Below are 12,085 nucleotides of genomic sequence, written 5' to 3'. Positions count from 1 at the left end.
TAATCTGAAAAGTATACAGAGTGCAGTTATTAACTATAAATTAGCAGAAGATTGCTTGCCAAGAATCTGAAAGTATCAGCCATATCACAATTCAAGATGCTTTGTGTTTAGGGAGTGTTATTACCTCTGGGAAGGGATATTCAGTGGGAGCAAAGTGGTCCTACAACTCAATCAGAAGGAATACTACCTTCTAAGAAACAGAACAATTCTTCTATACTTTCCTGGGCTTGGGTCAACTTAAGCTGACTCTGGATCAGATGATGCTTGTCTAGATCTTCAAACCCATTACTTAGTGAAAAGGTGTTATAAAGTTCCTGCATGTCATAACAAGCCTCTTGGAGCTTGTCTTGTAGGCTGCTTGGGAGACCTCGGAATTTAGGCATCAGGTCCATGAAGGCTAACTGCAGTTTCAGAGCAATGCTATGGGACATGCCCAGAGCTCGGATTTCCAGGAGCTATAAGAAAAAGGGAGGACAGAAAGAGCTTAGTAAGTATGCAGTTTCTGCTCATTTTAGCACAAATTCTAGATACCCCCCGAAAAAGGCCTAATATATTTACCTGCCGCCTCCTCAATTGCTTTTGTGCAGATTTTGAAGCTGTGTGTATATACAGGTATGCATAGCATACCTTCATACACACACATACATATGTACATAGATATCCAGTAGGCAATGAGAAACAGTTACTTTTAAATTCCTGTATTGGGAACTGGAAGATTCCATTTAAAGTCCTTCTCTTTTACTCCCAATGGGATTGTGGGGGAAGATGCTTTGTTCTTTAAATGAATTCTGAAGTTTTTGCCAACTATATGAACTTCTTAGGCAACCTTTTCTGATAGTCACTCAAGTTCAAAAGTCATCTTTGCATTTTGGTGAAAAATTACAGCAAAAGGAAAAATCAGTTGCCTTAATCCATTGACTGCAAGAATCTCTCTATTCTCCCTGCTCTTATCCTGCTTCAGTTACTTGTCAGTTAGACTATTTCAATATCTTGTACCTCCAATTGATTTTTATTACCAGTTTCCCCTTTACATCAAGGATAGGTCATTTTTTGGAGGGGAAGGGAGAAGCAATTATTCTCGACCAGGATATGACATCAATGCAATACCCACAGCTGCTGCTTTGAATATGCAGATGTATTTCCAGTGTTGAATCACAAAATATAAGAAACTCTCTTCCTCAAAGAAGAAATCAAAGATATTTATTCATATGCCAGAAAGCCAAATCCACCATGGTAATAAAGTTGGTACACATTACCAATGCAAGGAGGGCCACCATCCCCAAGTTTTCCCTCCATCAGGTCTCCCCACAACCTCCTTTAGGCAAAAAGTCCCTCTCTCACCCAGGCTAAGTACTCTGCCTCTCTCTACCTACTCTCTCTCAGCTCCACTTCACTCTCCTACTTCATGTTCCACCTGTTAAGCAAGTTCCTCCCACCACCAGACTCAAAGCAAGTCACATAGGCCTATTAATGGGCAGAAAGGATCTTCCCATTCCACTAACAATACATTTGGCCCCAAGATCTTTTGTGTCCATTATATAGGTCAATGGGAGTCCAGGGGCAACTGGTATCAACAGAACTTCACTACAATATAACAGGGATAACAGAAAATAAACACATAAAAAAATCTTAGGGCAGGAGCTTGAGTACAAGTACCCCATCATTCCCTCCTTCAACAAATGGGACCCCAAATCCCCTGGAGTAAGGTGCAAAAGTCTTTCTTGGTATATCTTATCTAGTTTGTTAGTTGGAATACAATCTTTATTCTTCCAAAATCTATTTCTGCTTTTAATAAAGCAGTAAACAATTCTTTCCTTGTTAAATCTATTCTGACTTTGAATCTACTAGCTATTTGTTTCTCTTGAGGAAATTTATCTTTCCCCTATTTCCCTAAGTCACCTAATTGTGAAATCTTATCCAGTACCTGTGAAAGAGGGTACCCTATTTCCCCAATTAGTACGGTCAGCATTAGTCGTTTATAAGCAGGAAGAGCAGACTTCACTATTATATTTCCTATGAGGAACTGTTCAGGGAATGCTTTGATAAGCACCAGCATCTCTGACCATTATTGCTGTTTTCATTACCTCTTCCTTTAACTTTCTCCTACAGTCTCTAAGCAAATACAAAGGTCTATATCCACTAGGCCACAGAGTCAGTGGGATACTGCTTACTGCATCCCTCTGCAGCCAAAGCTAACAGATGAATTCCATTGTTACCTCCTTGAATGACAGTTCTTAGAGTTTGTTGTACAAAAGGATTCTAATACCTATACATTTCAAACAGTCTATGTTATCTATCCATATTCCTTTGGCCCCCTCATCACCGATTCTCACCATACAAAATACTAGTGATTCTCCCATTTTGGGGGTGTGTCAACTTAAAATATCTGTGACCTCCTGCTGAGAAAAATCCTCAGTTACTTCCTTAAACACTGTGTGTCCTCCCTGGTCCTCCTGCTCCCTTTTTATTATTGGATGTGTACCCAGTCTTAGCCTCATTTAAATTTGTTTCATTTTCCTCCCATGTTTCTGGGTCCTAATCAGTCCTGGTGCTAACAAAGGTTGCATGCACCTTCCTCTTGAAGGTTTTTCTCTTCTTTTTCTGAGCTAAACTGTTTCCTCCCCCCCCCAAACCTGATACTTTCCAGCTTGCTCTTCTAAAGGAAAGTTTGAACTATGTAGCATAGAAAGTTTCTCATGCAAATCAGCTAACTCCTTTTCCATCTGCACCTTTTCCTCCAGCAATTTGTCTCTGCTTTTACATATAATACAATGACTTGTTAACAATGCCCACATTCTTCTACACAGTCCTGCCATTTCTTTCCCCAGTTCTATTGGGATTCCTTGAAAACACCTTTCTAAATTTCTGGGTTATCCCTTCTGCAGCCCCAGTTCCCAATTTTCACAAAGTCCTGTGCTTTTAGCACATTCTCTTGCCAGGGAGGAATAAGGTAAATCCTCCCATTCCAGATAGTCATTTCCTTCCCTAGAGCCTTCCTGTCTCCAAGTAGGTTTTATATTTTGCCATCCTGTTTGTGACACCAAAGATATCACCCACAGAGGCTGCTATGAATATGCAGATGTATTTCCAGGGTTGAATCACAAAATATAACAAACTTTCCTCAAAGAAGAAAGCAAGATATTTATTCATGTACCAGAAAGGCAAATCCACCATGGTAATAAAGAAATTGGTACATATTTCCAATGCAGGGAGCACTGCCATCCCCAAGTCTTCCATCAGGTCCTCCCCAAAGCTCCCTTAGGCAAAATGGCCCTCTCTCACCCAGGCTAGATGCTCTGCCTCTCTGCCTCCTCTTTCTCTCAGCTCCACTTTACTCTCCCACTTCCTGCTCCACCCATTTAACAAGCTCTTTGCACCACAGGCTCCATATGACTCAGGCTCTAAGCAGGTCACATAGGCCTATTAATGGGCAAGAAAGATCTTCCCATTCCATTAACAATATACAGGATAACATGGCTAATAAGTGTCTGAGTGCCAATTTGAACTCAGGTCTTCCTGACTCCAGGGCCAGTGCTTTATGCCCTGTGTCAACCTAGTTGCCTAAGGTATCTTACTGTACTGTTCTGGTCCACAGTTAGAACTAGCATTATGTGATGAGTGGTGGGCCCCACGTATTGACATCCTATTTGTCTCCCCTCCTATTACCAGCTACCTATTTGCTGTTTTCCTCAATTGCTTTGGGCTGTGTCTGAGGGTCCTGGGGATATCAGGTCCTTTTCTTGAGGCTTTTTCTTCCTGACTCTTCATAGGAGCCACCTGATGTGGGTAACCTGTGCTTGTGCAAGATGACTTACATCTGGGATATCCCTTCATAATCTAAAATAAATTCAGCCCTAAGCTTTTTCCGTCTTTGTTTTCCTCTGTTCCTCCCAAGGCTCTTCTCTGGTAGTTTTGGAGCAAGATCACATAACTTAGGAGTCAAAAGACCCAAGTTTGAATCCTGCCTCCACTTGGAGCTTGGAAAGTTGAAACTTCCTAACGTCATTGTTTCTTCCTTTGGTAGAAGAAAGGGATGCCCCCAAGACTCTTTTCAGCTCTCTATCTGTGACCTTTTGATTCTAAGTCTTTTCCTTATATTCCTTCAGCATGTTCTAGTATTTATCAAATCTAGCTTTCTTCTGAAGCTGCATTCCTTGATACCTTCTCCAAGGATGACTGCTCCTCTTCTCAGACACCCAATACAGGTTCAGGAAGAACTGGTATAGTACTTTGCCCTCTTTCTGCTACAACTACTGCAACTCAACAAACAGCTTGTCTTTTGAAGTTCACTCCTTCCTGTCTAGTTACTTGTTGCTTGTCCTCTCTGGACCTCCAACTGATCTTCCCCCTCCCCAAGTGAGATTACTTGCCTCAATCTTACCCCAATCTCTGCTTCCTTCAAATACCCTGTCTTTCTAGAGTCCAGATTCATAAGCCCCTTGTAACCAAGCTACACCAGACTAAGGTTGATTTAATAGTTATTTCTTCTGCATATTAAGGACTAGTCACCTAGATATAACTTCTTATACCATACAGCAGGATACCAAAAAAAGAAAAGAAAAAAAAAGCCTGAGAAGTTTCCCAAGAGCCTTGAGAATCTTATCCCTAGAATATTTTCCCTTACTCCCAACCTGACACTCTCTAGTTTTCCCTTCTCATCCCCAAAAGCAAAAAGGCAAGATAATCTTCCTCTAGAGGCACATTGTAAAAGTCACCCCTCCCCTCCAAGTCAGAAAATAGCTCCCACCAGATTAGAACAGTCATAATCCAGCTGCCTGGTTGCTACTGAAAGATCTCTGTACCTTTCAAGTCACTATGCTGAGGATTATATTTTCTTTCTCCCTTCTTGATTTATTTTTTTTCAAGTCTAGCAGAAGTCCCTATTCTTCCCCCAATTAATCTTAAAACTTCTTTTGTTATATTTTTTCCAGTTTGTTTTCACATACTATACTTAGTACCTCTGAAAGCTACAGAGGCCATGAGTAAGCTATCCTCAAGTAAGTCATAAGTATACCTGCAAAAATGTACTATTTGTCTATTGATACTTCAGATAGAAAGTTCACTAGAACTTCTGAGGGATCCAGAAAGTTTCAAAGTGAACTAGGGTAGTTAATGCACAAGTAATTGGTAACCAAGTTGCTGTTAGCAGTTTTGAGGTCTCATTATTAAGGATTTACATTGACCTCTAAAAGCATGGTGCCATTTTCTTAGTCTCCTGTGATTTGTTGGACACAATTTTCCCTAGTTAGTATGGTAAGACAACTCTAGGGTCTATATAGGTGCCTTAAGGTCTTCAGTTTTATATGTATCATTTTAAAAGGCACTATAATCCAAGACTTCCTGAAGATAAAGACTTTTAATATGGTATGTTAGGAACATACTATATTGTCTACCAATTCACCTTAACCTATTCTCATTATCTCCATTAAAAATATATAGCTTTAGGGCTTACATATAGGCCAACACCATTCTTCTAGTTACCCTCAGTTTTCAGCCTTGTCATTATCCCTGCTTCCTCATTCTCTCCACCCCTCCCATATCCAATTGTAGAGTCTTATTGATTACACAGCTTCTATTTATTCCCTTCCTTCTGCTCATATGACTCCAACCCTGGTTTAGACCCTTGCTGCCTTACCCAGACTTATCATGACAGCTTCTCATCTAGATTCCTGGCTTCTCATCTATCTTTTTCTCTGATCAGTTTCCACAAGGCAACCAAAGTAATCTTCCTAAAGCAGAAGTCTGTCATATTCTTACTTGGGAACTTTCCTTGGTTCTGTTACCCCTAGGATTTTTTATTAATCCATTTTCTATTTACCTTTCTAGGTGTATTTTACTTTCCCTCTCCCCTTTAATATATTCAGTTCCAGCCAAGCTACCTATTTGCTATCCCCCCAAACTTGGGATTCCTACCTTTATACAAGATAGACCACTTAACATGCCTGGAAAATACTTTCATCCTTATGTCATTAGAGTCCCTGCTTGACTTTTAAGGTTTAGTTCTTGTATTATTCTTTTATGGTAGACCATTCCTGATCCCCCAATTGTGAGTTCTCACCATCCTCCAATATTTACATAGTAAAATCTTCCTAGTTGAATGCTCCTTGAAGTTTGAGGCAATTAGGTATTTGTAATACATAAGAGCAAAACTAAAAAGTTCATGAAGTTACTGGTTTAATCCCCAAACAGATATCAGTTTGACATTAATGTTCCATGTGCCTATAAGTCAGATACCTGTGTATCACCATCTGTATTTTCAAACTGACTCCTACTCCACTTGATCCACATCTCAAATAGGGCCTTATAGTAATTCTGCCGATCCTCAGAACCTTGCTTGCTTTGATAAGTCTGTTGGAACAAAGCATTTGGAAAGCTTGAAGATACAGGTCTGCCTTGTAACAGGTTCTTCAGAATTGAAGTATGCTGGACTTATCAAGGAGTCAGAAATTTATAATTCCTTTCCTATAGTTGGAAGCCATCCTCTTATACATGCCATAATAAAATAATTGCCATAATGGAAAGGCTACATGGCTAAGTGGAATCTAGAAGCAAGCTTGCTTCTCCCACGTTAACATCCCCCATCACCCACACATACAACCACCCCTGTACCTCCTGGCCTACTTTGCTACTTCTAGCAAGGTAAAGACCTGGCAGTGGGGCTTAAGGAATAAGGTCAATAGCAGTCAAAGTTATACAATCTTAGGAAGTATTGAGAGGTGGTGCCCCCAACATAGGGCATAAAGTCTGACCAGAGCTAGATGTTTCTAATATGCTCGGTTCTGGGCATTATATTTTAAGGATACCATTGATATAGTAGAGGTCAAAACAACATTCAGAATGTTGAGAGACATTAAGACCATGTCAGATGAACACATTTAGTCTACAGAAGGGAAGACTTTAAAGTACTTGAATGAGCTAACATGGACTGGAGGTTAGGGGTGTTTTGGTTTGTTTATCCATCGATCCTAGTAGGACAGCAAGTTCCCAAGTAAGGATATGACAGGCTTCTGCTTTAGGAATAGTGGGGGAATGGGAATGTAGAAGCTTTAGTCAAAAGTAGTCTTAGGTTGCACATAAGGAATTGTGTAGGGAGTGAGTGGGGGCAACTTAACAATATTCAAAGTGCCCTGCTTTGAAAAATAATGAATGGATTCTTCTTAACTAGTTATTAAACAGAAGTTGGGGCACTGTCAAATTTTTGCTATATATGAAGACTAGATGACTCTATGACTTCATGTCAAATGGCCTCTGAGGTCCCTTCCAAATTAGATTCTGTAAAAAAGTGTTAAAAAGAACTGGTTGGTTTTATAAGAAGTTTAAAGAGTATAGAAAATCCTACCAATTCAATTCCTTCATAGAGCTGGTACAAGAGTTTTCTGATGTCATTCTTGGCACCTCTGATATTTTCCATTGCATGTTTATATGCCTGGGGCTGCAGGTTGCTTGGCAGAGAACTTAGAGGGGTGAAGTAGCCTTCGTCTCTTGGATAGTCTTCTCTAAAATAATCTCCGTCTTCCTCTGAAGATTCTTGCATATTGGCTATTTTAATTTTTAAAAAAATATGAATAATTCTACTAGAATAACATACTTAAACATTTGCTACCTACTATGTGCCAGGTACTATGCCAGAGGTACAAGAGGCAGCAAAAGACAGTCCCTCCCCTCAATTTAATGGGGGAGATAACATGCAAATATATGCCAAGCAAGGACATAATTAACAGAGGGAAAGCATTAGAACTAAGAGGGGTTAAGGACTAATAGTGAGCCAGTCTTAGAGACCTTGATGATCCATAGGATATTCCCTTTGCTTGTTGTGAGGAAAACTAATGTATGCTACATGGCCAAATCCATAAGGACATTCCATTTTCCTTAAACCCAGGCCTCAGGTACTAGAATCATAAATCATTAGATGATTATTCAGGGCTGAATATGTAACAGGTATAAGACTGTTGTACTCTTAAAGATATACTTATGTGCAAGTGATTAGTAGCAACTTTACATTAAAAGAAGGTAGATGACTAAATCATAGGGTACATCCTGACACAGTCTAATCAGGAATTAGCCAGAGTATTTTACACTCAAATGCAGTACTGAATAAGAGAGAACACTAGTGGAATTGTATGTAGCTTGATAGTCACTGACCCACATCTGGTGAGATTGGGAGGTATTTGTCTATAGTTGCTTTTAGTTCTTCTAGTGTTTCTTTCTCCTCTTGGATTTCAGACAAAATTTTCTCTTCGTCAGACACAGATCTCGTGGTAACAGTATTGATGCTTGTGGCATCATTCTTGCTAGAGTCACCCTTCATGGCATTTATTAATAAATCAGTTTCTTTTGATAGTTGAGCTTTGTCTTTAGATGAAAGTAGTTTCTAGAAAGAAACAAATTTATAATGCTTTAGTCTCTTAACATCTTTTGATACCATCCTTTTTAGCTTTTTCATATCCTCAAATGTATACTAGTATGTACTAGTATGTATACTAGTATATAGGTTTCAACCAAACTAGATTTTGTGGTCTACTACATTATATTTTCTGTTATCTCAGTTTTCTTGATGCTTGTGACCATTGCTACTTGGGGAAATCTTAACCTGTTTTAAAGGTTAGGAAAGCCTTCCAATAACTCATAGAATTCAAAAGTGCTGACAAGAGCTACCTGAATAGAGGTCAGGAAATGTTCCCATCTTTGTACCTCTAGCAATGGTCTTTCCATATAGTAGGCACTTATGTAAACTCTATTTTGAGCTTCAATTAGACAAGGTAGAAAAGAAAACAATCCAGTTTACCCCTATAAATATTTAGCAGTTTCAAGTTTCTTCCAGTAATTTCAGAGCCTTCTCTTATTTCACTACTTAAATTTGTATTCACATGTGCATTTTGTTTGTATTTTGAGGTTTAACATGAAGGCTCAAGGTTCAGTGGCAAAAAAAAAATATTGGAACAGGAAGTTCTTTGGAACTACCCATTTAGAGAATGAAGGAATAGAGGTGTATATAGTTATGAGACAGGGGCACTAGATAAGAGTCTAATTATAGACAAAGAAACAAAAGTTCAGGTTAGACAATTAAGTGTGGAAGTAGATAGCAGATGCTAGTCAAAAACAGAAACCAAGGGAAACCTATAATTATGAAAACATGGTTTTTGGTGGTGGTGGAAAAATATGGTATTCAGGGGGCAAGGGAGAGCAGAAGAATAGGTTTGGGGTGGGAAAAATAGAGCTGGCTCCACATAAGGAGTGTCAATCTGGGATTCAAGGCTCACAAAGTTTGTTGTAACAACTCCTTGTTGAAATGAGGTTTGGGTATGTCCTGCTGTATGAAGCAAATGGCTGATAAAGGGACAGGTACAAGGTACCACTATCCTTTTGAAGATACCCTCCCATACTTAAGGGGAAGAAACTGATGATCTTGAGATTGCCTTTGCTTTTACTTTTTTACCTTCCTAATAGATGCATCTGGGGCACTTTGGGCCTGGAGACTGAAGGTCAAATCTGACCTCAGATATTTACTAGCTGTGGGATTCCTGGTAAGTCATAATGTCTGCCTCAGTTTCCTCAACTGTAAAATGAGGATGAAAAACAGCACCTACCTTAGAGGTTTTTTTTTTGTGAGGATCAAATGAGGTATTTTTAAAAGTACCTGGCACATAGTAGGTGCTTCATAAATACTAATTCTGTTCTCTCCAAGGCTCTCCCCAAAATCAATTTAAATGTTGTGATCAGTTAGTACTGAGGAGAGGGGTATGGATTTCCCTCTGTAGTAGAGTAAAAAATTTGATAATTTTATCTGTATTACCCAGATTTACCTTGCTGATAAGCTTTCCTTTTAATTAGTTAAAAATTTCACTTGTTAGCGGCTCACGCTCTAGATTTTATACCAGGTTCAAATTTATTCTTTTTATCTGTTTGCTTTGGTATTTATTCATTCTTTTTTGTATAATCTTTTCACAGGCTCTTTACTCTGCCCTCTTCGGTTTTGGACCTTTGATCAGTGTAGACACCATTAATATATTTAAGTTAATTCCCTTTTAAATACACACTTAAAAAAAAATAATTTGTGTAGAGCCCTTCTTCAGTCTACCAGGGTTAGATCTTGAATTCAGCCTTAAATTTCAAAGGAAATGGTTTAAATATTTTAGAAGGGTGATAAGTAGTAGAAAGCCTGTGCTAGGCCATTATGAACTACATTCAACACATGTAGACTAATTACTTCTTTATTATAATGAACTCAGTGCCAAGTCCTAATAGGATACTGTAAACTCAGACAGTTGAGACATTAGGCCCAAGACTGGATTGTTTTCATAGCAGATTCAGAATTATCTCAAACTGCTTGTAAAAATTACCTCTTTTGATACCTGTGATCCGCTCATTCTCTCTTGCCTGATAGGCTCACCTGAAGCTGAAAATAAAGCATTATTGATTAAAATCTAGAAGGTAAACTAGTACCAGTAGTGACAAGTCTTTGGGATAAGAGCAATTAAATCACCTCTGATTTTTCATTCTACCTTTGAAAAACAAAGATCAAGTCAAGGGAAGTTTCTATTTCACAAGAAATGTCTGTTGAATTCAGAGGTTGATTATTCTAAAATCTTACATTTTAGATGTTTAATAAAGTTTAACCTGTTTAGGTGATTTATAGCAATAATTCCATATTCAGGATCTCAACTCCATGCTTTTTTTTTTTTTGCTTTTTTGGAGGGCAATTGGGGTTAAGTGATGTGCCCAAGGTCACATGATCCATGCTATTCTTTAAGGCATCCATTCTTTACTTTCTACTGACTGGTACAAAAACAAATGGCATTCTAAGGTAGCACGCCCAAATAGAAAGGGCATTGAATTTGGAGTCAGAGACTTTGGGCTCAAATCCTGCTCTACTAGTTGCTGTCTGTGTGACCTTACAGAAGTACCTTCCCTTTCTCTGGTCTCAAGTAATTCATTTGTCAAAGGGAGGGGCTAGATGAGATGATCTCTCCAGCCCCTTCCAGACACTGTGATCTGTTTGCCATCTAGCCTTAGGCCTCCTACAAACACAATAAAAGGTCTTAAAGGCCCACATGAAAGTCTGTGGTTTGTAGTCATTTGTTGGGAAGAACACTGCATCCATATTGCCAATAGAAGGAAACCTGATACTTTGTTTTATTATGACATTTATACGATCTAGGTTTAGTACTTACAGATTGTTTCTCCCATTTTCCAGGCAGCAAGACTCCTAAGCTATATCAACTTTGGGGGGAGGGGGAAGATTTTGGTTTCCAACCACCAAGACAGCTGTTTTGGCCCAACTTTGGAAGTAATTGGAGCTCTGGACTAATTCTGGGTCAAAGCTCTGAGATTCTAGTTATTTAGTGTGATATGTTAATGTCACTTCATTCCTGGCCAACAAGAGTGAGTTTTGCCTTAATAACTAAGCAAACTTTGTCAAATCCAAATTCACACAGACAGTACTATCTTACTTGGTCAATTTAAAACATGCCAGCAACCAGGAATATCTCCTCTTTCAAGAGACTCTATTAAGTACATCAGGGTCACTTCCAATTAAAGCAATGTTCACTTACTTTTGGCATTGAGCTTAGTCACAATCTCTTTTGCATCATCAAGCATATCAGAGATAGTCTTCTCCATCTGTGATGGGCTTGTTCTGGTTTCTACAAGACGGAGAGTCTCTTTGCTAGTAGTAGATGTATAGTCCATGCAAGCCTCCTTTATGCCAGTAGTAGTGATATGGCTAAAGTGATACCCGTCCATTTTTCTTCTCATTCCAATCTAAAAAGAAAATATGAGTAATTACATGAATCTCAAAGAGAGATTACATTATATTGGCTGGAAATTCTCTGGGGAATTCCATCTTAGCAGAAGAATATGTGTGACCTTGCAGTATAATGGCAAGAACACTGATTAGCAGTTAGAACACCTGGGATTGAGTTTGTGTTCTGGCGAAGCTGTAATGTGGAGCAGGTACTTTTAACAAATGTAGTTTGTTCCTAGGTGGTGTAGTGGATACAACACCAGGCTCAGAGTAAAAAAAAGACCCAAGTTCAATCAGCTACTTCCTCCCCATGTGACCCTAAGCTAGACATCTCATTCTGTT

The 12,085-nt window shown here is 38.9% G+C and overlaps 1 protein-coding gene across 2 annotated transcripts in view; it reads right to left on the bottom strand.

Moving 5' to 3' along the window:
- LOC138166792 (perilipin-3-like) overlaps positions 1–11,752 on the bottom strand; it is an 11,779-nt gene extending 27 nt beyond the window's left edge. Inside the window, exons 1-6 of one of the 2 annotated variants that reach the window (XM_069095268.1) lie at positions 11,553–11,752; positions 10,341–10,396; positions 8,143–8,371; positions 7,340–7,539; positions 6,235–6,348; positions 1–455 (exon numbers count right to left, since the gene is read on the bottom strand). The exon at positions 1–455 is cut by the window's left edge and continues 27 nt beyond it. In XM_069095268.1, coding sequence (XP_068951369.1) covers positions 168–455; positions 6,235–6,348; positions 7,340–7,539; positions 8,143–8,371; positions 10,341–10,396; positions 11,553–11,742 — 1,077 coding nt within the window. In that variant the 5' untranslated portion in view covers positions 11,743–11,752 and the 3' untranslated portion in view covers positions 1–167. Of the gene's footprint in view, positions 456–3,282; positions 3,343–6,234; positions 6,349–7,339; positions 7,540–8,142; positions 8,372–10,340; positions 10,397–11,552 lie in introns of those variants that run through there. The other variant, XR_011169735.1, reaches the window with a different exon arrangement.
- Between the last annotated feature and the right edge of the window lie 333 nt (positions 11,753–12,085).

This window comes from Petaurus breviceps, unplaced genomic scaffold (assembly GCF_028583685.1).
Source record: "Petaurus breviceps papuanus isolate PSGF00001 unplaced genomic scaffold, PetGlider_PUasm1.0 226, whole genome shotgun sequence".
NCBI lineage: Eukaryota > Metazoa > Chordata > Mammalia > Diprotodontia > Petauridae > Petaurus > Petaurus breviceps.
This window is presented reverse-complemented; position numbering and strand designations above follow the sequence as displayed.